Consider the following 26,191-nt stretch of genomic DNA (forward strand, 5'->3'; position numbering starts at 1 on the left):
ACGTAACCACCATTCAATTATTTTTATTTTTGACTTCAGTTTGACATATGTCAATGTCAGTAATGTCAGTGTTTGAGGATATCGTCTATGTTATTGTCCCTCGCAGTATTTATTCACATATTTTGAGTATTTGAGTTTTATTATTTGTATAGCAAATGGGAAATCGTACAATGAATACTATTTTATTAAGGGAAAATTTCTGTGCTTTACGTGTCAAAATTTATTTTCTTTAATTTCTAATATTGTGCTGTGTATTAAAAATGTTCATAAAAACACATAGGGAAAGGATTAAAATGATTATTTACTATGAGATTCAAAATAAACATTATAATTTCAAGATATTATTATTTTAATATAAAGTTAATTTATTATTAATAAAATATATTTATTGGTTATCAGAACCATATATTTTAACATTAGGTACCGCGAGTGAATATTATAAAATGCTACGTTCACAAAGGAATTTACAAATGAATGAAAGTATACTAATATCTGTACCAGAAGAAATTTTAATAAACATCCTATTGTACTTGTCTTTGTCAGATATTCTAAATTTAATGCTAACAAGTAAAACAATGAAAACTGTCATAATAAGCTTAAGCAGATTATGGCGTTTAAAATCTTATCAACATTTCACCCAAATAAATAATTCAAGGTAAAACAATTTTGTTTAAATAAAAATGTAAAATATTTATGGATATATTGTTTCAATATTACTTAATAAAAAATTATAAATTTTTAGTGGCCAGAGTGTATTATCTTGGTATAACAAGTGTAGAATATTTCATAATTGGTGCAAGGGAATATTTAATGCAAAGGTAATAGTTATTAATATATATACAATATAAAGTGTTATAATTAGGGCTATCAAATTACATTCAATACACATTTTTTTCTTATTTAAAATATAACACAACAAATGAAATACACCAGTAATTGGTACTCTGCGCTACCTCCAGACAACCTTTGGCAGCCTTAGCAGCCCTAGTTGTAGTAAGTTCAAAAATAACACTTAAAAATAATTTTAGGTAATAATACAACATAAAACAAATTATATGCCATGGTTACATATATCTAACTCTGACAAATTATATTTATCTGTTGGTTCAGAACTTCAATGCTTTAGACTTAACAGAAATGGTATTCCATATGGTAGAACAGTTTGGTCCTTTGAAGTTCCCAAGGAAAGAAGATATGATAAACGTACAAATGATATTTCAAGATTTGTTGTGAAGGATAATGAAATTGTTTGTGGAAATAGGTTAGTATAAATATTATTATTTTTATTAAAAAATATATTGCATGAATATTAGCAAAATGAGTGGTGACTCTTCACACCGCACTGTCTATCAGAGCAGATAAAATTTCGCCAGTTGTTCTATTTGTAAATAGAAGAGTGTTTCTTATGATTTTTAAAACAAATGCAAGAAAAAACAAGATTTAGATAAACAATTGTTCGGTTGATCATTGTTCATATAATCATAACTGTACCGTTATTATAATTGCAGAGATGGTTGTGTCGCAGTATATGAAACAAATGAACATGATATTACACCACATTTATTGGTGCATATAAAAGATTGTCATGAAGGAGGCAACGAAGAAGTGTCAGCTGTAGAAAAAATAGGAAATACAGTTGTAACTGTATCAAATAAAAGTAGCAATATATGTTTTTGGCAATTGGAAAGAAATTCAAACACAAGCGCAATTTATGGTTCATCTTATGTCAGTAGTGAGTAAAGTAGTACTGTAAAACAATTCCCTTACAGTAAAATTTTACACAATTTCATATTTTTCGAGGCATTATCTCTTATTACCAGAGCAATGAAACGAAAATACTAATCAATTCATTCCCTCCAATGGAAATCGAACCCACAACATTCTTGTTTACATTTACACACTGTGACGGCATCATATAATTTTGTAAATGAAAATATTTTGTAATGAATGTTCTTATATGTCTTCTAAGCACAAACACCAATCAGTTATGATTTTATTATCAGTATAGATTGTATTACAGATAAAAAGGAATATACACTACCAAATGACATTTGTTGTAAAAGTATAGCAAAGAATACGGCAAATGACAAATTGGCTTTGGGTCCCTCTGGACAGGACAAGCCCATGATCTTTGATGTCAATAAGTAAGTTTATTTATACTTTTGTTTAGATTGACGTAATGTATTTAGAGGGTATATACCCACGCACCGCTAAGTACATTGCGTGTTGGGTGGTGGAACTCAACGCCGCGTTTTGTTTTCTTAACAAAGTGAAGAAATAAAAATCATGAATTCCTTTGAATGGCTTCTGTAACTCACAACTGCGATTACAGTCAGACGCTACACAACTGCTAAATGACGGTGACAATTGTTAAATTGTATGGTATGGTATAAGTACCAGTTGTGACTGATACATTACTGGTTTGATAATTCCGTTCTCCACGTTCCGCCGAATCCTTGAGATAAGGCGTGTTTAGGTGGTGGTATTCAACGCCGCGCTTTGCCTTGTTACCATAGCGAGGAAATAAAAATTTTAAATACTTATTTCATTTTCTCTAGCAGGAATAGAATCCACAACTTGTCGTGTTTTTAGTCAGCACATTTGTGCTCCTTTCATCCGAACGTTGAAAAATAACAATATTTTAATACTGTAAAATATTATTATACGTTCTTTATTTCTAGAGGCATTATAAGTATGACTTCTACATTCCTGAATTGCGCAAAAGAGGTTCGCGATATACAATGGCTCAACGAGTTTAGTGTTGCATATGTCACATACTGCGGGAAAGTGCAAGTTTTTGATATTAGAAGTTCTGAAGTGGTAAGATGATATTATAATTTTGTTTTATTTCCACGTAATTTCTGAATTACATGTAAATTTAAAGAACGTTTATTCGAAGCTATTAGAGATTCTTGAATATATATGAGAAAATAAAAACCATATTTATGATACAAAGGATCAATCTATTCAACAAATGATGCTTTAAAAATATTAATTTCGTCTATTGGTTATTTGTTGGATTGTATTATTAAATCAGCCACACGCTGTATTAAGATACACCAGTTCCCAACCATTCGTTTTAGTATTTTTAATCGCTTTTATACAACAAATATTATTATACAAGGTGGAATTGTCAGCGCCACTTTAAATGAAACCACAGTTTTAACTACTCTATAAAAGCCTAATATAATTCGGAAAAAAAAATATTCTCAAAAATGAAAAAGTGTTTTTTTCAAACAAAATAAATAACAAAATTATCGTTTTAAAATAAAACGCCATTTGTAAAGTATAATATAGGCACGCACACACTTACCTGTCAAAGCGGCAACGTCGCATACGTATGTGTGCGTGACGCGAAATACAGGTATGGATAAAAATCGTGAAATGTAAAAAAAATCCTACGTCCAAACCGTTGAGGTACCTTGATTATTTTTTTTAATTCTGGGTTTGAAATATTTTACCCTATATGCAGTTTCAGTAAAAGAAGCGCTGCCTCTTCCACCCTGTATATTTTTCGGATAATCGACCCTGTAATTAATTAAATTTAAATCTTGTATCATTATGATCAATGTCGAATAAGGGTTTAGTTTCGCCACTCATCAAGCAATATCTCAAATTAGGGTGGAGAATAGAGAATAATGTTTTGACACTAGGTTCCCTATGTCTATCTTGCCTCTATGAACGGCCTGTTGCCGGCAACGCACCTGTAGCTCCTCTGGTGTTGCACGGGGTCGTGGGCGGCCGTGATCACCGTCAGGTGACCCGAACGCTCGTTTGCCTTGTCCTTTCTCCTTAATTTTTTTTTATTTTTCAGGTTTATCAATCAACAGATCCTCTCCTTTCATGTCTATATTGTTTAAAAACTGACAACGATCGAGTCATAGTCACCGGCTCGTCGGAGTACGCGCGCTGTGTTCTGTATGATCTACGTTCTAAATATCATTTACAGGTATTTCATATCTTTGCTTTAAATCTATAAAAAAAATAAATCAGCTTCACCTGTATCCCGCATACAGCTGGGTAGGCAGAGGGAAATTAGTATTAAGACACTTCATTCTTCACTTTCCGCCAGATTTTTCTAGGCATTGCGTGTTGAGAGGCGGAATTCAACGCCGGGCTGTTGCTTTGGTACCAGAGCGAGGAAATTAAAATATTAAGAAATAATAATTTAATTCCTAGAGTGGGGATCGAGCCCAGAACTGTCGCGATACAGTCACAATCTTGTGCCCCTGCGCCACGACGATATTAACTATATTTGACAATTTTGTAAACAATTAGCTTAATTCATTTGGAAAATATTTTCACAGATGTACTTTACACAAAAGAAATCATCACCAGTGTATTGTTTACATTTTGATTCAACCCGTTTGATAGCAGCGGCCGATCGAGGAGTGGCCACGTTGAATTTCAATGTCAATAAATCAACCATATGTAGCCGTGATTTTTCTCAAAGATTTAGTTTATAAATGTTTAAATAATTTCATAGGGGCCATCCATCAATTACATCACACATTAAAGCAGGTGGAGAGAGTCGACAAATTAAATTAAAACATATATTATACAAATATAATTTCGAAACTGTTTTTTTTTATTTCATAATTTCTAGGTCTAATTAAATATGTGTAAAGTCATTTATGGATCGCCTCTTTCCATTGATAAATTGCAGTTCATGAATAAACGTGTCATGTATCATTTTATTTTCGTAAAATATAATATAATGCTGTTATGTAAACTGCTCCTCTTTACGTTATACATCGGAGTCCTCTTGTCAATATTTTATACTTGTATTAGTATTGTTAAAAATATAAATGTTTTAAGTACAATAAAGAATATTCTATTCCATTTTATTGTTATTCTACTGTTGAGTGGCGGTACTCAATGCCCTGGGTTTTGCTTTGGTGCGAAGAAATGAAAATATTAAAACTAATTAGAAATGTAAACATTTGCGGCTACATTTTTCTTTGAACTAATTGTTACTGTTATTATAGTATGTGTTATTATACATAGTACAAAAAATAATAAAAGGTTGTATAAAAATTTAACAAAAATGTTGCTGTTTGATATTTGAAACGATTCCTTTCAGTAATGTACAATTTTAAAGAATAACTATAAGTTAAGGTCAGTCGTTACGTACAAGCGTGTGACTGTAAACACGACATTTCTTCATCCTGATGAATTGATTTGGAGATTATCGGAAGAAGATTTATTGGTCTGTAACTTCTGTCAGAGCTTTCAGGATGTGGGGATTTACCCGCTTTGTAAACCATAATTATAATTAACATTTACCATATCTCATATATGTGAAAAGTATTTAGATATTGAATTATTAAAAATCTAGAAAAAAATAAAAGCCATGTCCACATCAAATAAAACATTAATATATTGGTGATAGTAATATATTATCATACCGTACATACTAGAAGCCAATCAGGAATGTTATCAGTTATCTGGAACTCTTAACTGTCAAAACTAAAACATGTCAAAGTTAGCTCCTTATGTCATAATATTTTGACAAACATGTTCGATTTCTAATTGCTTGGTTAGAAAAATTATAATGAAATAGTAAAATAGCTGATCCCATGCCGTCAACTATCTTTTGTCACAATGTTTAGACGCCGACTATTTCGTTTTATTAAAATCATTTCGACAATTAATTATAAACGAGCCTCCTATAAAATAAGAAATTCTGCACCAGTAACTCTAGGGCTGATGAGCACTGTTTTATGTGAAGAAAAACATAAAGAATTTGATACCTCTTGGGACACAGACACTTTAGAACACGAATTTCTTATAAAACAAGCCACAACAGTCAGTGTAAATGCAGCAACACAGTTGCTTACAGTTACTTTAGTAGCCATTCAGGATACCAGTGAAAGGTAAATAATGTTATTTTTTCATAATAAATGTACATAAACATATAAGTAATATTTTTATGGTGCAATAAAAAAGTATTTCAAATCAAATCCTCAAATCATATTTAGTGGGGCGTGCCTTTACACTAGATTCTATGTACTTTTCTTGTATAGCTGGACGCTGTGTCCTGCAGGAGGGAGCCTGGGAACTTAGTGTTAAGACACTACATTACATTCCCACTTTCTAAAGAATTCTTGAGGCATTGCAAGTTAAAATCAGCTTCATGCTGTATCCCACACACAGCAGAGTAGGCAGCCAAACACAATGCCTTGCCTCTTTAACTGAGTGAGAAAATGAAAATATTAAATAAGTCATTTCCTATTTTCCCATTTCCTTAAGTTATGCTGTTGTATAACTTTTTTTTAAATTTGTAACAAAAACATAACAAAGCTAAACAAAAAACATATTTTTGTATGAATAATATAATCCAGATTGAGAGATGCTTTGACCAAAGAAATATGTTTAATTAAACAAGCCTTAGAATGGGGAGATGATGGCACTCCTTCACAACACTGGGATCAGCTAGTTGCAATCCGTGGCTCCCTTTGTGACCTGAATCATAACTTAGGAGCTTTATTTAGTAAGTTGTTTAATAAAAAATCCATTATATTATTTGCTCATAGTTTTGTTATTATTTTAAGTGTGACTGTGTGACAAGCGACAGTTGTGGGTTCGATCCCCACTTGGAAAAATGTTTTTTTCAATTTCTTGCTCTGGTAACATGACAAAAACAATATAAGAGATGTAGTCAAGAATCGCAAGATTTTAATAGTGTTTTTAAAAAAGACTTTAATTATATTAACTCAAGAATTTAATTAATATAATTACTTATAATTAATTGATTACACGCTACAGAATTGGATGCTGGACAAGTATATATTTTTCATTTAACTTGCAATTTCTAAGAATCTCTTAATTCTTGCGAGATCTTATGAAATTATTTATGACTAAGCTAAAAAGCAACATAACTATGTTCTATTCATTTGTAATATTGTTGATTAAAGTGGTATTTAGTTCAATTCATTGAATAAAGAGGTATAAACATGTTCTTCCTAATATTGTTTGAAATATTTTTTTTTGTATTTTAAGGTTACATGGATTATGCAGAAAAATTAGCAACTACTGCTGCTGAGATATCATATTTGTCAGGAAACATAGTAGCATCGGACGCCATTTGTGAAAGAATTGACCATGCAAACAGGTGAAGTGGTTATTTTTAGAGCAGTGGAACAGCATATGACTAAATGTGATAATTATGGGTTCAAAACTGACTTGGGAGAATAATTATATGGAAATTATTTCCATTTCCCCACTCCCTTTTCATCTACCCCATAACTTACAATTTGTTTTTGATTGTTTTATGACTAGGTTATATGCTACATGCTGGATACAGTGTGAATTAATTTACATAAGTATAAATAAAAAAACTTATTTATATAAAAAGACTTTAATAAATTGTGATATATATTATAGACCTATGTAGTATTATATCTTTTTAATGTTTCCCTTAAAATATATGTAGTTATTATCCAAGCAAAGTAAAAAATAACAAATAGTATATTACAAACATAAATATAATTTTTATTACTAGTAAATCTAAAATTAGAGATATATATGTTAAGTATTTTTTTTAAACATTATAAATACAATCAGTCCACAATGAAAATGAAATAAAAAATAAAAGATGAAAGTTTGCTCCCAAAATTAACCAATCAACGCTTTAAACATATCACAAAGCTGAATTTGGCCAATTTTTTTAAAATTCATTTAAAATAAAACAATACAATACAGAGATCTTGCAATTTCAAAAGATGAATGTTAAAAAAAGTAAACTATTAAAATGACACTGATATGTAAATTAAGCTTAAAATAATTGCAAGGTTTAATAAGGAAAAAAATTAAGCCTAAATCTTTTTTATTTGTTTAACTATGAATGAATGTTTTATTTAATTTACAATATTGTTAATTTTGAGCTTTAAACAATAATTGATATCTTTTATTTAACAAATAGCTTAGATTTTTTTTAACTGTCTCTTATTGCATGAAACATTTTTCATAATCAACTTCTCTGTAAAATTGAGCACAAACTAATATCTCAATTTTTAAACCAAATTCAAAATAATTCGACATAACAATAATAATTTTGCCATTTACATTTTTATTTGTTATTTTTAGTATACAAAAGTTCCTCACCATCTAGACTTACACTATTAACAAAGTATTTTATTAATTTAATTATTGATAAATATATAACAAATAGATAAAAATAAGAATACATTTTAATCATATAGAAGCAAATAGAACAATCCCCAATCAGATCAATATTAGAAAATAAAATAATAACAGCTTTTGGAAGCTGTATTTCCTGTAAGATTTGAACTAATACTGCTGGACTATAAACCAAGATATTATAAGTTACAAGAAATATTTTGTAGTATGAGAAAATAAAATAACCACATAATTATGCCAATAATAAACAAATAATGAATATCGCTGTTTAAGTTGAAAAAAGTAAAAAGGTAGATTTGGTTTCCACTAGGGGGGAAGTTAAATATTTAATATTTTCATTTTCCTCCTTCTGGTAACAAAGCAAAGCGCAGCGATTAGTTATCCCTTTTGAGATGCAAAGTCTGGAAAATTCGGCTAATTTAACGGAGGGTAACACTAAGTTCTCTCTGTTAACCCTGCTGTGTGGGATACTGCGTGAAGCTATTTAATTTATACTGGGAAAATGGGACATAGGTGTATTTGCTTTTCTATATGAAACTTTTTTTATACATATATTTATTTATATACATTAATTCCAGGGCTTGTAACACTCAGAAACAGCTAACACATGAATTGCAACAAGAAAGTTTAGAATTGCAACAACAGGCCATCATTAACACACCACACCTCGAAGACAAACTGAAAACCAACACAAAAGATGACAAAAAGAAGAAAAAATAATATTATGTTAGTAGAGCTATAGAAAATCAACTAATTCACTGATGATAATAGAAAGAATAAGAACTATATGTATTTTGTTTTATTTTAATATGTTTAAACTTACTTTTAAAAAGTAGCATCTTTGTTTAGATGAGTTTCAATGTCAACTCTGCATATTGGGCAGTGTTTGTTCGTACTGAGCCACTGGTCAACACATTCCATGTGAAAGAGATGCATACATGGTAGTCGTCTAAAATGAAACATTAACATACATATACATTAAGAAAATATTTGATCCTATTCAGTATAAATATACTGAGGACAGCCTCAATATATATTGAGGCTGTCGTGGTGCAGGCACAAGCGCATTAATTACTAATATGTTCATTTCTTCTCTGGTACTAAGGTAAAAGCGCAGTGTTGAGTTCCGCCACTCAATACGTAATGCCTCGATAATTAGGTGGAAAGTTGCTACATGTGGGAGCTGCGTAAAGCTAATTTTTATAAATATTCTAATAAATAAGTCCTCGTGGCGCAGATTTTATGACTGTAAATGCTATGGTTGTGGGTTGTATCCTAACTCAGCTTCTATTTGTGTTTCCGTGCTCTGGCAGATAAGGCACGACGTAGAGTTCCGCCATTTAACAGTCAAAAATTGAGCGAAAAGTGGAAAGAAGTGGAATAGATCCCCTGTGCCTACTAGTGTGCTTTGCGGGAAAAACTGAAGCTACAAAAAAATACCAATAAATGCTTATTTTTGTCAGTAAATTTATTGGCAATGATAAAAAGTTACAAACAAGTATTGATATTTATGATGAGTTTAGTAAATATGAAAAATTTAAGATTTTATTGATAAAAAATTCAAAAAGTGTGTTGTTAATTTGTGCGTGTGTGTGTTGTGTATACATACATACCTGCAGTAGGCTTTAGGCATGTGTGTGCGTACGTACCTGCAGTAGGATTCGAGCTCGAACACGCACAGACAAATGGTGCACTTCTCGTCGCGAGCGGGGCGCGTGTAGGCGTGGCGCAGCGTGTTGCGCTCAATGACGGCGCGCGAGGCGCCTCGCGCACCCCGCCGCGCCTCCTCTGCGCTCGCGCGTAGCACCGCCGTTATTTGTGACATCGGCATGCCCTACATAACATTAAATACAACGTATAGATACCGTATCTTATTTTAATATTGAATTCCTGTATTGTGAAACATCTTCTTTTTACCTTTCAACCTCCTTCGTGCGTTCCATGGAACTTACATGCCAATGGAGTACCGTTTCAAGTACCGGCATGGCTAAAGACACTGGTACCCAGACCGAAACTCCGCTTTGCAACAAGAAATTTTGGCTCTCTGGCAGAAAGTGGGGAACGGAGTGTCTTAACACTAGGTTTTCTCTGCACCTACCCTGCTCTATGCGGGATACAGCGTGAAGTGTGAAAAAAAATAGACCGTAATTATTATATATTTAACGTAATACATATTGGAACTAACCACGTTCAGCGACGGCTGTATAGAGATGTGGAGATGTGGTGGCATTTGGAAATAGTGGTGCATGTGATGGTGGACGTGACCGTCAGATCTGGAATCAATGATATGAAATCAATTAAGGAAAAAATCTATTCAGATCAGCTTATATGTTTATAATTGGAAAAAAATAGTTCTTCATCTCTAATAAATAATTTGACTAAAATCTTTATCAATATATAGATTTTAGTCAAATATCTTGTCTAGACAAAGAATATAAATAAATAAATAAATATATATATATTCTTGTAAAATGTAGTCTCACATTTAGGAGAAAACAATATGCAAGATGAACAGGTATCTCTTAATAATTTCTTAATAAACATTGATATTCTCTCTATTTTGCACTAATGCTCTTCGTCATACATTCGATTATTTAGATTTTTGATTATCTGAATATCTAAGGACAAAGTCAGGTTAATCTAGTGTCAACTGCACTTATAAAAAATAAGTGCATAATTGGAAAGTGTTATTTATGAAACTATTACTTACACCACTAAAGGCGAGCCCAAACTAGGTGGATCTACATCATCATCATCAGGAAACTGAAATATAAAACATAAATAAAATCTTTAAGAAATACCAATTCAAATCTTATCAATTTTACAGCTTCCTACAATTATATAAGAAAAAAATATCTTTTTTTTTTTAAATACAAGTTTTAATCAACAATAATGCTATGTATTCTCAATATCTAAATTGAGTATAAAATATTATAGGGGAATTGTGCTTAAGATGACATACTTTTTGTTTGAAGACAAATATTTCAAATAAATAAAATGATCTGAGAACAGCATATTGCGTATACTATTATATATTTCATAATCAACGAAATTATTTTAGTTTCAGAACAATCATCTTTCAAACATCATAAAAATAAACAAAAATCGCACTTATGTCGACTAGTGTAAGACGAAATATCTACAGGGTAAAATGACATACTTAGTATGTGGCATAAAAATGCCATCATTATTTGTCGAGCATAGTTCACAAATAAATAGTTTCTTCTTTGCTGGGGGGCTTTAAGGCCAGATTCATACATGTTGCAAATTTTATGAGGTTGGATTCCGTTATCAGTCACTTCCTTTTCCAAAAGGGAAATAAGCTTTGCCACATGCGGCTATTGAATGCCCTTGCTCTAGCAGCCTTATCCATGTCTTCTTGTGACCAATATATATTCGTTTGTAATTGCCAGGTATTTTGTCGGTAAAGCAAAAAAAATACATCGATTCTATTTATAAGGGTAAGACAGTATGCCATCTTATACTCACGTTTTGTATGTCATCTTACCCAATAGATATATGAATTTAATTTTAACCGTTGTGACAAAAGGTTATAGGCTAGGATGCGCTTTTAGCGTTAGTTGTGTCATATAATAATCCTATTTTACATTTATAATTAGTTCAAATAGAAAATCTTTATCTTACATGTCTTTTCGCCATCAAGCAAAAGCGAAAGAAAAATTTGTTGCAATTGAAAATAACGAAAACATGAATTACTTGCCCATCTGCATTAATTTGCACCCATACTGAATTTAAGCACTAGCTGCATCTACAGACACTCTCTAAAACGTCACAAGATCGAACTTAGCGCTATTAGTTTCATCAATATTGGTAGTGTGTCATCTTATCATAGTATGCCATCTTGAGCACAATTCCCCTACTCCTTTATATTTTATTTATTAATTGGAACATAATTATCTTTTACAATTTCAATATAAAGAAAAATAACATAACAGCAAGTATTAAACAACAGAGTATTAATTTCGATCTCTGCTATGCCGAGATGTTAAGTAATTAGCGACGAAATTCAGGACTGGTTTTTTTTTTGCCAATTAAAGCAAGCACTCAGATTTTTTGCCAAACAACCGTTAGTACAGTACGATCGAGGAGTCATCCTAAAAAAAGGCATTTAGTTAGTTTTCAAGTTATGCACTCATAAAGAAAAACTGCTGCTCAGCTAACTTCAGGATTGCCAAGACTCGTCGATATATATATATGGAACACTAATATTTGCATATGATAATAAAAGAATACTCGAATCCGTTTACCAATAACTTAATATCGTATCCATTTTTGTTTTCCAACTTTTCACACTTGAAACACAAACTAAAATAAAAACTGCCTTTTTATTTTTCCATAAACAACGTAATAAAAATATCCTTATTTAGACACAAAATCAATAATAATATGGACACTAAAAACTCAACACAAATTTAGTCTCCTATTTAAATTAAAATACGAATGTTACTGATATTTATTAAAATAACTAAATTTAGTCCAAAATACAATATAACATGTTGATAAAACTTTACACATTAACCTATTACGTTATATTATTGTTACACTATCAATGTACTAAATCTTAGATAGCCTAGTTTCAGCGATATTGACATTATTTGTTGAAATTTCTGTCTGTCTGTTTTGTAATATTATTATTTAAATTTGTGTTCGACAATTATTTACAATATCGTTTTCTTGAGTTTCGTAATGCCTATCTGGAGGCCATATTTTATATAATAAAAAAATTAGACAAATTAATTAGGTATTAAGCTTTATAAGATAACTAGACGATCGGACGATCCTGCCGGTCCCCCAATTTAGGTATCATCGAAACGTATTTTTAGGTCCATTTTGCATCCTGCATATAGCAGGGTTGACAGGGGAAATCTGGGGACCTATAGTTATAAAATTTTGTTCCCATTATGACACTTCTGCTCTCCACTTTCCACCACATTCTTGAAGCATTGCCTTCATCAACATCGCATTACATTACATTCTATCATATTCTCAGCTTCACTTTAAAATATAGACATTTTTTTTAAAGTAAAAAACCACTCTAAAATCCGATGCATAACTTAAAGATTTATTAATAAATTGAAAAGATTTAACTAATAAAATCGTTTTGATAAATAGTAGCTAGTTTTAGTTACTTTGTTTCGGTTTATTTCAGTTTTAGTACCACCAAATAAATAAAAATCACCTCATGTCTAGTAGGGCGGAACGAAGTGTAGGCGGGTTGGTGTGAGACACCGTCCCGCATCATCATGTGACGTCGCATATCCTGAAATACAATGAGAAATTACGTCTTAGTGTAAGGATTGTATATATTTTTTTACACTTTAAAAGCGTTATTGCACACACAAGTATAGATATTGATTTTAAAATTTTTAAAAAAGGTAAGTACATTAAAATAGTAAAGTAATTAATAATTAATATAACAAAAATACCTCCATTGAAGCAGTCGGCCGTGGCGTAAATGTACCGTGATCTGTAACGCTCGGATCACGCATCATACTACGTCGTTGTATCTCCTAAAACGAATTAATGTGTTAAAAAAATATAAATATAAGTAGTATGAACAAATCGCGGCATAGAGATTCAACACGCAATGTATTGAAAATGAGAAGGCGCATGGGGTATAGAGTGCATAGCTCTTAGTATAAGGTTCCTTCTTCTTATCCTGCTTTATGTACGAACTTAAAAAAGTATATATTTATTAACTATTCAACAAGTAAAAGATAATCTCTTAAAAAGACATAGATATGTCATCTTTTTCTTGATTACAACAAAACCACTATCGTTGCGCGGTTGGCGAATCTTACTTTATACACAATGGTTATGGCTTCAATACCTACTAAGGGAATATATTTATATTAATATATCTTAGCTATATAAAAATATTACCAGTGCAAGTTGTTGCCTTTGCCTTAGCCGTTCGTGGACGAGGTACGGAGGCGGCGCCGCGTGCGTGTCTCGTCGTCTCTCGCCCACTAAACAAACAAAAAAAACATAGTTTGTATTTAAATTCACAAAGTAACTGATAGGAGACACGAAAGACAATTGTCGGTCAAACAACACCAAGTTAACAAGGAATAGAAGAAAGAAGACCTAAATTGACTTCTTGAGTACGTTCTAATCCCTCAAACATATGTTTAATGAGAGCTACTCTAGTATTCAGTAACAAAATTATTTAGAAATATGTATGGAGTCATAACTTTAAAAAATTTGCAGCCGGGCCTGGACTTTAGCTTTGTACAGAAAAGTTCCCGTAGATATTGTTTGTTTTTATTTTTCGTGGCAATTTTTTTGTTATTAAAATATCTGCGGTAGGCATCAGACTATTCCGACTATTCTATGCCTACACAGCTACACTACTCCTTGTTAAAGCGTAAACCTGCTTTTTTTATTATAATACTCACAATGAGCATGCGGCGGCGTGGGGTGCGGGTAGGTCGGGCGCGCGTTGTGTAGAGAGCGCGCGTGCACCACGTGCACATGCTGACCCCCGTGCGTGTGAGCGTGTGCGTGCGCGTGCAGGTGCGCGTGCGCGTGTGCGTGCGCGTGCGGGGGCGCGCAACTGCATCCTCGGCACGGTACCGCGCGTTGCATTCTGGAGAATTAACAATCTTTAATAAATATTTTATTTAGATTTGATTTTTGCACATGTTAAGTTACATTTTGCCAGAGCATGAGTTTACGTTACAAGTAAACGATTGATCAGCATTACAGGAATAGTAAAGTGGGTGTATTTTTTATGCATTCATTTTTGTAGTTTATAATTCAATTGACTTGAATGCTTCAATTCAGTCTTTCCAATCTATTTAAGATTGGAATAAATTTGTTTAGTGTAATTTTTAATTTACCTGTAATATTTTGCACCATTTTTAAAAAAAAACACATCGCTCGTTTAGGTAGCTTATACAATAATTCAAACATTTTTTTTACATTGACATAATACTGGAACAACTAATAACATAACACTGCCTAAATGTTAAAAAACAAGTAGTGCTATTTGCGAGGACGTGAAAAGAGTGTCTGTAATACAAAACAAAAATTTTACTGTTAAATGAAATGGCTAGAAAATCTTAAGTATTCATTTTTTAAAGCTGTTCAATTGTATGTTGTTTATGTTAAAATTGTACACCTATGAACTTATTTTCACATATTTACATGTAACACACAGTAAGTATAACGTAATACGTTAATTTTTGTGCGAAAATTACTTTTACCTTTACGAATTCAATTGTGTTAAAAAGTAATTAATAAACCCTTCTACTTTTCACAGCCATGTTTTGTTTCATAGTATTTTTTAAAAGAAAATCATTACAAAATATTAACAATATTTATTTAGACATACAGGTAATAAGTGTAATTGTTAAATATTCCATAGCCACAAAGTCACTTTTTTATATTATTTTAACTTTTTTATCAATTTTATAGAATATTTAATTATATTAATATTTAATTATTTGTGAGATAAGTACCTAGATATGAAGAAAACGTCAGATCAACAACAATAATTAAATATAATCTAATATATAAATACAAAAACGTAAATACCCAGCGCAAAGTAAACAATTATAACACATTACACTACTTGTTCTTAAATTGATCTTCGTTGTATTAAGACTGTTAAAGCGATAAATATGCATCGAGTTTTACATCACCCAACGCGATAAGAGCAAATTATACGCGCGTATATTAATTATCTATGCATTATTTAATTTATTTAATAAATTTATTTAATTTTTTTATGAAAAAGGGGTATTAGTTTTAACAACCATAATCAAAATATAATTATTTTATGTAGGTACTTAATATATTTGTTATATGTTATATAATTATTTGATATATATAAGTATTTTTTTGTGCAATAAAGTATATTTATTATTATTACTAATGATTTTAATGGCATTACTTATCATTGTTATATGTTTATGATATTAATTATTTAATGATAATTTGGTATATTCGCTTTTGTAAATAATGAGGCGATCGTGGCGCAATAACACGTCTAACTTTAAACGCGGCAGTTGTGGGTTTGATTTTCACATGGGGGGCGTTGAATTCTTTGCTCTTTTAAGAGAAATAAGTACTGCTACTCGAGAGTTGAATAATAAATATTAGTTTACGTAATTATTTCAAACTAGGTAGGAGGTAGTGTTAAGACACTCAGTTCTCCGCTTTTCGTCCAATTGCCGAGGCATTACACCACGACGACCTATTCTATAAACTCTTATATTATAAACATCACTTACCTGTGTGGCAGATAATTAATTCCATGTGCGTTATTAATTTGCGGTGTCTCTGTAAACGGTGTTGTTTCGAACAACGGTCGCGGCGATCGCGTCTCTTCGACCGGGGCATGCGCCGAATTCTCACTTGAAGTACTCTGATTCGGCGAATTTGTTAAATCTATTACTTGTCGCTGGAAAACGTTAAACAAAATTTAATAGTAATATAAATTATTTTATTTATTTTTTTTTTTTATCTGCATAATTTATTGTATTTTCAAGTCTATTCTGTTCTCTGTATTTTTATATTTCTTTTTTTTCCGTATGGAATAAAGTATATTATATATATTCTTTTTTCATATTTTCTAACAAAGTAAATGAAATTATTTTTAATTGTGCTTAAATTTATTTATTGTTCTTTTTAAGATAGAGCTGGGTAAAATATGTGGTAATTTATTTAATTGTACAAGAGTACAATCAGGCAAAACAATAATTTGTCTAATTGTATGTTTTATATGTAACCGATATAAATTAGAAAGTTTTAGCTTTAGTTTTAGCTTAAACAAGTATTAAGAGAGTCCATTCATGTTGAGTGACGAAACTCAATGCTGCATTTTGACTTATTCCCCAAATCTTATTTCCCCAAAATAGTATCGAAATACCCAAAGTTAGAGACCGGAAAGGTGATCCAAGGCCGCCATGGTGGTCAACCACCCTAGACAAATTACAATCTGACGTGCTTAGGAAGAAACGCCGAATCCGGAACGCTGCGCCCCGACGAAGAGAGTTCACTATCGATGAGTACATGCAGGCAAGGGACACATACCATCAGAAAGCAATAGAGGCAGCCACCCAGAGCTGGAAGGAGTTCTGCACCTCTCAAGACCGTGAGAGCGTTTGGGACAGCATCTACAGAGTTATAAGGAAGACGTCCAAAAGACAAGACGATATGTTGCTAAGGAACATAGCTGGCGAAACACTGTCACCAGATAAGTCGGCGGAGCTCCTGGCAAAGACGTTCTACCCTGACGACCAAGTAGATGGCGAAACTGAACTGCACAAGCGAGTCAGAGAGGCCACTGAAGGAAGAACTCCCGCGGAGATTGAAGACCTGTCGGAGGACGACCCCCCCTTCACGGACGCGGAATTGGAGATGGTTCTCTCGAGCCAGAACCCAAAGAAAGCGCCGGGACCGGACGGCCTGACCTCCGACATATGCAGCATGGCGATCAACTGTGACAGAGAGGTATTCTTGGCGATAGCTAACAAGTGTCTATCACTGTCATACTTCCCCAAGCAGTGGAAAATCGCCCACGTCTGCATCCTTCGTAAACCTGCAAAGGACGACTACACCAACCCAAAGTCGTACCGTCCCATAGGGCTACTACCGATCCTCGGGAAGACGGTCGAGAAGCTTTTAGTGGGAAGACTGCAGTGGCACCTTTTACCAACGCTTCATCCCAGCCAATATGGGTTCACGCCGCAAAGGGGAACCGAGGACGCACTCTATGATCTAATACAACACATAAAAACAGAAACTAAACAGAAAAAAAAGACAATACTCCTTGTATCCCTGGACATAGAGGGCGCTTTCGACAATGCTTGGTGGCCGTCCCTTAAGAGCCAATTGGTGCGGAAACGATGCCCAAAAAACCTCTACTCCCTGGTGGCCTCGTACCTGGAAGATCGAAGAGTCATCATCAACTACGCCAGAGCAACCAGCGAAAAGGGTACCACGAAGGGTTGTGTCCAAGGATCCATCGGCGGACCAATCTTCTGGAACCTCATCTTGGACTCACTCCTGCACAAAATGGCGTCCAGAGGGATATACTGTCAGGCCTTTGCTGACGATGTGGTCCTCGCTTTCTCCAGCCATAGTACTAGTGAGTTACAAGCCCAAGCCGAGACCACCCTAGCCGAAGTGCAGGACTGGGGAAGGCTAAATAAACTGAGCTTCGCCGCGCATAAGACCCACGCGATGGTAATTACCAAGAAGCACAAGTTTGAAGCCCCCGAAGTCTACATGTCCGGCACCCGACTGAGTATGGTCTCGGAAATAAAACTCCTAGGACTCGTAATAGACTCCAAGCTGACTTTCAACGCGCACGCATCTGCAATATGCAAGAAAGCTGCAGACATTTACAAACGACTAGCGTGCGCGGCGAGGGTAACGTGGGGTCTTAATGGCGAGATAGTGAGAACCATATACGTGGCGGTGATAGAGCCAATCGTCCTCTACGCAGCAAGCGCGTGGTCTTCGGCAGCCGAGAAGCTGATGATAAGGAAACAACTAGACTCGCTGCAAAGAGGATTTGCCCAAAAAATATGCAAGGCGTACAGGACGGTGTCTCTGACATCGGCACTGGTCCTCTCAGGCTTAATCCCCCTTGACCTTCGAATCCAGGAAGCCGCCAATCTGTACAAGATCAAAAAGGGGTACTGCGTGGACCTCCTACCACCAGGACGCGAAATAGAGCGCAGGGTGGGACCATTACAAAATCCACACCCATCACAACTCAAAACAACTGAGTACATGCGCTTGGAGAGCCTCGACCAGGAGACCCTCGATAAACACCAAATAGCCGGTCCCCTAATCTTCACCGACGGCAGCAAAATCGAGGGTAAAGTAGGAGCAGCCCTAACCTTGTGGGACCAGGGTAGGGAGAGGAAGTTCTCCACATTTCGCCTGGAGCCGCACAACACCGTCTTCCAGTCGGAAATGTATGCACTCTTCAGGGCAATAGAGATGGTGAAAAAGTCGAAAACGAGCGCTACCAACATCTTAAGCGACTCGAGATCATCCTTGGATCTACTAAGATCCCCATCGACGACTCACCCTCTCGGCCTACAAATGAAGAGCTGCATACGTGACATCCAGAACGAGGGCAGGACAGTGCGGTTCTTCTGGTTGAGGGCCCACGTTGGAACACCCGGCAACGAAAGGGCAGACGAGCTGGCAAAAAAGGCGGCAATAAAAAAGAAGACGGCACCGGACTATGACAAAGTACCAGTATCATACGTCCGAAAGCAGATACGCGAGGCGACTGTCAAGGCATGGCAAGCGAGATATGAAGCCTCCCAAACCGGATCAGTCACAAAGCTGTTCTTACCAGACGTCAAAAAGGCATATACCCTGGTAAGGAAAACAAAAATAACACCAACAGACACCCAGCTACTGACTGGCCACGGAGGTTTCGCGGCCTACTTGCACAGATTCCACTTAAAGGACAGCCCATCTTGTCTCTGCGATCCGCAATGTGAGGAAACGGTCACGCACGTAATCCTGGACTGCCCAAGATACGGCTCAGATCGAGCGATGCTGGAGGTCACCATCAACAAAAACCTAGACCAGCAATCACTCCACACCATCTTAGAATCAGAAGCCACCAGGACACCTTTCCTCACCTTCGCACGTAAAGCCATCTTAACAGCCGCGAAACGCAACAGCTCGCTAGTGGCTCTCCCCTCCGCGCCAATACCCGCGCCACCCTCACAAACATCCCAAACACCAGCACCTGCACCATCACAAACCCCTGCACCACTCACACAAAATTCCCAAACACCAGTACCCACACCACCAACAACACCTGCACCGCTTCCACAAGCTCCCCAGATACCATCTTCCGCACCACTTCCAATCCCCGTACTAATCCAACAAACACACTCGACACCTGCTTCTCCCACACCAACAATACCAACAAAATCAACAATAAATAAACTACTGGCCTCCCTCAAAAAGACCACAGGAGGCCTGCCAAAGAAGTGGAAAAAACTAACCACAAAAGTAAACCCGCCACAGCACAATCCACCAACACTGGCCACAACCAACGTGATGGCAATGCTAAATGAGAAGGCAGCGGACGGACAACCCGGAATAAGGGTCAGGAGCGTAGCCTTGTTCATGGCCGAGGGATCAGAAAGGGTGGGAATAGCTTTCAGTCGCTCGGAACCGCCGGATAGAGTCCAAATTTCACCAGGACTAGCAGCCCTACTCAAAGGAAGCACGAGTAAAACATCGGTGAGGTCAGCAAAAATAGACTCACTGACATGGCAAAGGCTGGCTGAACCCCCCTGCCGAATACTGCGGTCACAGAACAAAGTGATCGCATTGCTCGAATGTGGGGAGAAATCTCCCTTTGCCCAACTTGACTCGATCCTCCGAAGAGTTCGGGAATGCACGCCGCAAGGAGCCCCTAAGACCATAAGCGTAGACGCAATGAGGGTAGAACCTTATAGAGGCAGCATAGCAAACTACTACGAATGCCTCAAGGTCGCCCACAAACACCAGCTAGTCGTCTACGAAGACAGGGGGGAATGCCTTGACTTCCTAAAGGCAAAGAAACATCTACCTTCCCCCTCAACAGAGGCTCCAACCGAAACGCCGAAGCAGAGCGGGTCCGAGAGGCTGCAAGAGAAGCTGTACCCCGAGCCATCCACAAGCAAGACCAACACACCCACCCCCAAACATAACATCTCGAGGACTTTGGCGAGGGCCATTCTGGGAGTCGTCGCTCCAAGGGAAAAAGAAACCCCAAAATGCTCTGCCTCTAATGCTGCGCGCCAAACCAGCACCGACATTCCGGGAGTCGAAGAAACTCCAAAATGTTCTGCCTCTAAGGCTGCGCGCCAAACTAGCACGCAAGAGAGAGAAGTCAAAGCCTTTTTCGACACCCGAAATCAACGGGAACAAAAAGGACACCGCGAAGGCGTACTAGAGCACAGCAGAGGCAACATAACACTACCTGACCTAAAAATAGCCAGAAGCCCAAAGGAACATGCTATAAATGCGTTCATCGAGTTCTTAGCCACATTAAAGGCAACCCGCGAGGTAAACACCAATATCTGTAAAAAGATCCTTCAGACTTTCCAGAGAGGGAACCTCAAACTCCTGGAAGTAGAACTCGATGAAGCCAAAGCCGCCATCTATGACAACGTCAGCTCCCGTGTCATTCACGGAAGCATGACGGGACAGTACATGGCGGCCTATAGCAGCACCAAGGGCTTTATAGGCCTGGTCGAAAGTGAAAGAGTAGAAGATCCCCCCAAATTCCTTACATCAGAGAGCGACCAAGTGGTAGTAGTGGCCGAATGCACGAGGGTGATGCTGGACGATAGGATACTCGGAATGGCAAACGCCATTTCAAGCGATCCTGAGCCGGGCGCAGCCTTCGTGAATTGGGAGCTACCAAAACTTTCCTGGGTAAATGGGGTTCCGGGGTGTGGTAAGACAACTCACATTATCAAGCACTTCGATGAGGACACGGAAGTAGTAGCGACAACCACAGTAGAGGCCGCGAAAGATCTAAGAGAGAAGCTGGCGCACCGCCTTGGCACGAAAGCGACAAAGAGAGTGCGAACAATGGCCTCGATCTTAGTCAATGGTTTTCATGAGGGAATAGCTATAAACCGGCTAACGGTGGACGAAGCCCTCATGAACCACTTCGGGGCCATTGTTATGGCGGCCAGACTGTCAGGAGCGAACGAGGTCACACTCATCGGAGATATCAATCAGCTGCCTTACATCGACAGACAAAATCTATTCGAATTAAGGTACTGTAGGCCTAGCTTGACAACCAACATCACATGCGAGTTGCCTTGCACACATCGGAGCCCAATGGACGTCGCCTATGCCCTCGCCGGAGTATATAACAGCATTTACTCCGCAAGCCCCATTGTCCACTCCCTAAAGGTTCTAGGATATACCGACGCGCGAATACCACACTGTAACGACGGCACCCTATATCTGGTCCACACGCAGGAGGAGAAGAGGCAGCTGAAAGACCATGGATATGGAGCTGGAGCAGGTTCGCGAGTCATGACTATCCATGAGGCTCAGGGGCAGACCTTCGCAGACGTCGTCATCGTCCGAACCGGACGCGCACGGATCCGAGTACATGAGAGCGTCTCTCACGCAGTCGTCGCAGTGACGAGACACACCAACACCTGTGTCTATTACTCTGACGATGGCGGTGACGCAATAGGCAACTTCATCAGCCGAGCGGTGGGCGCTTCATTTACGGAGGTGGTGGAGGCGAACCTAAAAGGGGCAATGTCACAAAGAGACGATAGGGTGATAGAGACACTGATCCAAAAACTTAAGGAAGGCGTTCTGCATAAGCCAGGCCAAATCTAAAATTCCACACCTATATACATAATAATTATACAAAAGACTATAATAATTATACAAAAGACTCTAATAATTATAATTTTTATTCTAATAATTTCTCTAATAATTATAATATATATTTTTAAAATTAAAAAAAAAAAAAAAAAAAAAAAAAAAAAAAAAAAAAATGTCGGTAGGGGTCTCATCCAACCCCTCTAGTATAAGCTCTAGATATAAGTACAGTTTAAATTGTCCCAAAATTAAGTACGCCACATTAAAAAAAAAAACTTTCTTAAAATAAAAAAAGGCACGGGCAACTATGAGCCCGTGGATGTAGTTTTTTAAAATAAAAAAAAAAAAAAAAAAAAAAAAAAAATAGTATCGAAAGAACAACCATTGCCTGTTGTCATACACTATGCTGCTGTCACGGCAGCTTCAAGTAAATAAATATACTTATACATATTCAGTGATTTTATCTCATAGATAAAACTCCTTATTATTATTATATGTATAAAAGAAACGGTACTCTTATTAAATACTTTCCATAATTATGACAATCATTATAAACTTTGGTAAAAATACTTACATTTTCATCTTCCATAACCTGAATATCATTATCAGAACTGGAATCCGACACCCAGTCCAGTTGGAGATCAGGCGCTGACAGAACACTTCCATTGGCTGCATTTGATGATACTCTTGACCTCCTCATGGGTGTTATCTGTGGATAAAATAATACTTTCTACACCATATTCCATACAATTACAGTCAGTAGTTCTATTGGTACATACAATAACCACAGAGATTCTTGAAACCAGAAAAATGTTTTGTCCTGTCTGTCTGTCAAAGTAAGAAATAGAAAAGAATCAGAAATCGAGTTTATAATCAAATCTACAAGAATATTGATAGAGCAAATTTAAGAAGAGTATAAAATTTTGAAAAAGAATATTTTTTTTTAATACTATGATTGTACTTGTAGAGAATTATCATTAGTGATTAAGAATTAGTGTGTTTGAATCAGCGGCATAGTGAGGGGGAGGGGGCAAGGGGGGCATCATGCCCCGGGTGCCGCTCATAAAGGTGCGCCAAACAGTCCGCAAAACTATTTAAACATACTTTATACTGATATTATGTTCGCCTGGGGGCGCTGTAAAAATATTTTCCCCTGGGCCACTGTTTTGAATATAATAGAAATAAAGGAAATGGAAATGGATATTTCCATTTAGGAACACTTAAATGGACATATCCATTTAAGAGTTCAGCCACCAAACACAGAATGACTCTACAGTACAGTACTCTGAATACTCTGCTATGTACAGGGTATAGGATAAAACTATAAAAAAATAATTTTACTCAGGATTAAAAATTATTCAATATACCTGTTCTATATGACTTGGAGCATTTTCTGATTGTGACACATTTCTACCAGAACTGGTGCCAGGTTGAGGTGAAGACTCACTAGGTCGCCTAGACACCTGATCTTCTGATTTAACCTGGACAATATTATTATTGGTATTCTGTTCATTGCTCCGAGATCCGGATCCAGGTTCCGTTTTAATAATACTTATCTCTGGTTCTATTTTAACCACTCCAGTAGGATTGGATGTATTACTGTCACTATCTGTTTCCACATTTTCAACTTTTACAATGGGTGTTTCCTGTTTAATATTCACTATAACAGGGACTGTTTGATGACGGCAATCTTGTGATAGCATATCAACACGTTCTGAAATTTGACCTTCAGAACCACCAGGCCTTAATACTCTTGAATTTCCAGAGCAGTATGTAAGTAAATGTGAATTATTAACATTTTGATTCTCTTGTTTTACTGAAACTATATGTGGTGCAATAAATGGAGGTTGACTGTGACTGTGTGCTTGGACGCAATTAACTTGGTTCAATCTATTTGTTGTAACATTTTGATTTGCAATACTATTGTTTATCCTGTTTTGTGATGAATTAGATTCTTGTTGATGTTCTCTTTTAATGTCTACAATTACATTTGAGTTTGAATTGATATTATTACTGGATCTGTTACTTGAGGGGACTCTATTTAAGTTAATACTTGGTGTGGATGGATTTTCTTCTTCTTCAGAACTAACTTCAATTAAATTTGGGTTAGATTGATTTTCTTTTGATAATTTTGTACCAGGTGATATATTTAATTGACGGCTTGGCCGTTCTAAGCTATACAATTGGTTTTGAGTACTACCAGGAAAATGAGTAATTGGACCATTCACACTAGGTTGTCTATGATCATATCCCATACGTAGCATGTTATTATCAGGTATTGAAGTTGAATTAGCAGCTAGAGTATAATTAATTGGCAAATAATTTCTATCATCTCCTACCATATTGTTTGTTGAAAAGGGAGAACCCATATAATCTGTTGCCGATCTCACACTTGCATAATGGCTCGATGGATAATTTGTGTAGTAGTAACTGCTCTGTGGATTTGCTGGTTTAGGTTGATATCGCATATTAATGTCACTGTATCCAGGATTGTTAGAAATAGTATTGTTTGGATTACTTCTGCCATTAAGATAATCTATAGTACTATCTGGTAGAGGCTGGTATTCATCAGGAACTGGTGTATATGCTGATACGGGATGCGACAATGATTGGATTGGTGAACTTGAATTAACGTAATTTGACATTGCACTCTTTGGGATTGGGGCTCGAACTTGTGGAACTACTTCATCTATAGGAACAGGCAAAACTTCTACATCATCATCACTTTCAGCAAATAATGGTTCACATTCCATCTCATCTGCAATACAAGAACACGTTAAAAGTCACAATAAATCATAACAAAAGTACAGAAGAGTTTTAAAGAATGCAGTTACCACTTCTTATAATATTTTCAGAGGCTGGAGACGTATAAACAGTGTCTAAAATAGCAGCTATAGATGACGGACCAGGAATATCCCATGTAGACGACTGATCCCCGTTATAACTCCTATCAGTCATTGTTATTTTATTATTTCCTCATTCTGCTGTTCATATAAATTTTTATATATGTCACAATATTCATTTGGAGAAAATCTCGAGATTTTGACATCACCATACTTAATAAGATATTAAAATATATTCATTTTGTTTAATTGATATGTAATACTATAAACTATTTTCTTCTTATTACATTAAAATAAATAAATCATATAAATTTTCTCGACATTACAAACAAAATTTTTAGTTTATCTATATTCTAGATATTTTAAAACAGGTAAAAAATAATTATAATAAGCATAGATTATATAATATTATAAGCGTATAAATTAAAAAAATACTTATTCTGAATAACTTGTGAATCGAGTTGCCTATTCGAGTTTCTTTACTTAGAAGAAAAGCTCGAGTTGATTAATAGTTTTCGTAATATAAATCGTACGTTATGTACGCAAGTTGTCGCATGATAGATCTGGTAATTATAATTAGCTTTATGTTTTTCCCGTCCAGAATTATCAGAAAATCAATTTTGTTAAATATATATGAGCTTATTATTATATTAAAAAATATATTTTAATTAGATGATGATACATCTAATTAAAATATATTTTTTCAAGGTTTTATAATTTCATTATGTGTAAGTAAGTATTTATAAAATTGACTTTTCCTTAATGATAAATTAATATTTAAAGAAAAATAATTTACAAGACTGTTTACTGTTTAAATACTTAACTATGAAGCAGTTTGCGCCTATTTTATATTT

The 26,191-nt window shown here is 35.5% G+C and overlaps 3 protein-coding genes across 3 annotated transcripts; 2 read left to right on the plus strand and 1 right to left on the minus strand.

Annotated features, from left to right (window-relative positions):
* The first annotated feature begins 46 nt into the window (after window positions 1-46).
* LOC146536277 (F-box/WD repeat-containing protein 4) lies at window positions 47-4,842 on the plus strand. The gene is made up of 8 exons (XM_085189791.1): window positions 47-655; window positions 743-818; window positions 1,029-1,261; window positions 1,509-1,732; window positions 2,021-2,144; window positions 2,682-2,820; window positions 3,815-3,949; window positions 4,308-4,842. The coding sequence occupies exons 1-8, from the start codon at window positions 444-446 to the stop codon at window positions 4,464-4,466; spliced, it is 1,302 nt and encodes a 433-aa protein (XP_085045917.1). The 5' UTR covers window positions 47-443; the 3' UTR covers window positions 4,467-4,842.
* A 636-nt stretch (window positions 4,843-5,478) lies between these two features.
* On the plus strand, window positions 5,479-8,930 carry LOC146536278 (uncharacterized). Its single transcript, XM_085189792.1, has 4 exons — window positions 5,479-5,876; window positions 6,345-6,493; window positions 7,003-7,114; window positions 8,721-8,930. Exons 1-4 carry the CDS (start codon window positions 5,605-5,607, stop codon window positions 8,860-8,862), a joined length of 675 nt encoding a protein of 224 aa, XP_085045918.1. The 5' UTR covers window positions 5,479-5,604; the 3' UTR covers window positions 8,863-8,930.
* Window positions 7,345-25,692, minus strand: LOC146536279 (uncharacterized). Its single transcript, XM_085189787.1, has 13 exons — window positions 25,329-25,692; window positions 23,862-25,252; window positions 23,069-23,203; window positions 16,401-16,570; window positions 14,562-14,752; window positions 14,047-14,132; window positions 13,590-13,673; window positions 13,343-13,423; window positions 10,853-10,905; window positions 10,328-10,415; window positions 9,792-9,976; window positions 8,966-9,091; window positions 7,345-8,820 (listed from the first exon to the last, which is right to left on the minus strand). The coding sequence occupies exons 1-12, from the start codon at window positions 25,450-25,452 to the stop codon at window positions 8,968-8,970; spliced, it is 2,712 nt and encodes a 903-aa protein (XP_085045913.1). The 5' UTR covers window positions 25,453-25,692; the 3' UTR covers window positions 7,345-8,820; window positions 8,966-8,967.
* Between the last annotated feature and the right edge of the window lie 499 nt (window positions 25,693-26,191).

The sequence above is a fragment of the Heliconius melpomene genome, chromosome 9 (assembly GCF_056956725.1).
Source record: "Heliconius melpomene rosina isolate 202511_hmr_F chromosome 9, ASM5695672v1, whole genome shotgun sequence".
Taxonomy (NCBI): Eukaryota; Metazoa; Arthropoda; class Insecta; order Lepidoptera; family Nymphalidae; genus Heliconius; species Heliconius melpomene.

What these genes read in the sequence shown, in the direction of transcription:
- LOC146536279 (XM_085189787.1), bottom strand. Translation starts at nt 25,452, where the DNA reads ATGACTGATAGGAGTTATAACGGGGATCAGTCGTCTACATGGGATATT. An exon ending in CTCCAAGTCATATAGAACAG is followed by an intron (nt 23,204 to 23,861) that starts GTATATTGAATA and finishes TTTTATCCACAG; the next exon opens with ATAACACCCATGAGGAGGTC. An exon ending in GGCCGACTGCTTCAATGGAG is followed by an intron (nt 13,424 to 13,589) that starts GTATTTTTGTTA and finishes ATTGTATTTCAG; the next exon opens with GATATGCGACGTCACATGAT.
- LOC146536278 (XM_085189792.1), top strand. Translation starts at nt 5,605, where the DNA reads ATGTTTAGACGCCGACTATTTCGTTTTATTAAAATCATTTCGACAATT. An exon ending in TAACTTAGGAGCTTTATTTA is followed by an intron (nt 6,494 to 7,002) that starts GTAAGTTGTTTA and finishes TTGTATTTTAAG; the next exon opens with GTTACATGGATTATGCAGAA. An exon ending in AGAATTGACCATGCAAACAG is followed by an intron (nt 7,115 to 8,720) that starts GTGAAGTGGTTA and finishes CATTAATTCCAG; the next exon opens with GGCTTGTAACACTCAGAAAC.
- LOC146536277 (XM_085189791.1), top strand. Translation starts at nt 444, where the DNA reads ATGCTACGTTCACAAAGGAATTTACAAATGAATGAAAGTATACTAATA. An exon ending in AGGGAATATTTAATGCAAAG is followed by an intron (nt 819 to 1,028) that starts GTAATAGTTATT and finishes AAATAATTTTAG; the next exon opens with GTAATAATACAACATAAAAC. An exon ending in TGGTTCATCTTATGTCAGTA is followed by an intron (nt 1,733 to 2,020) that starts GTGAGTAAAGTA and finishes ATTGTATTACAG; the next exon opens with ATAAAAAGGAATATACACTA.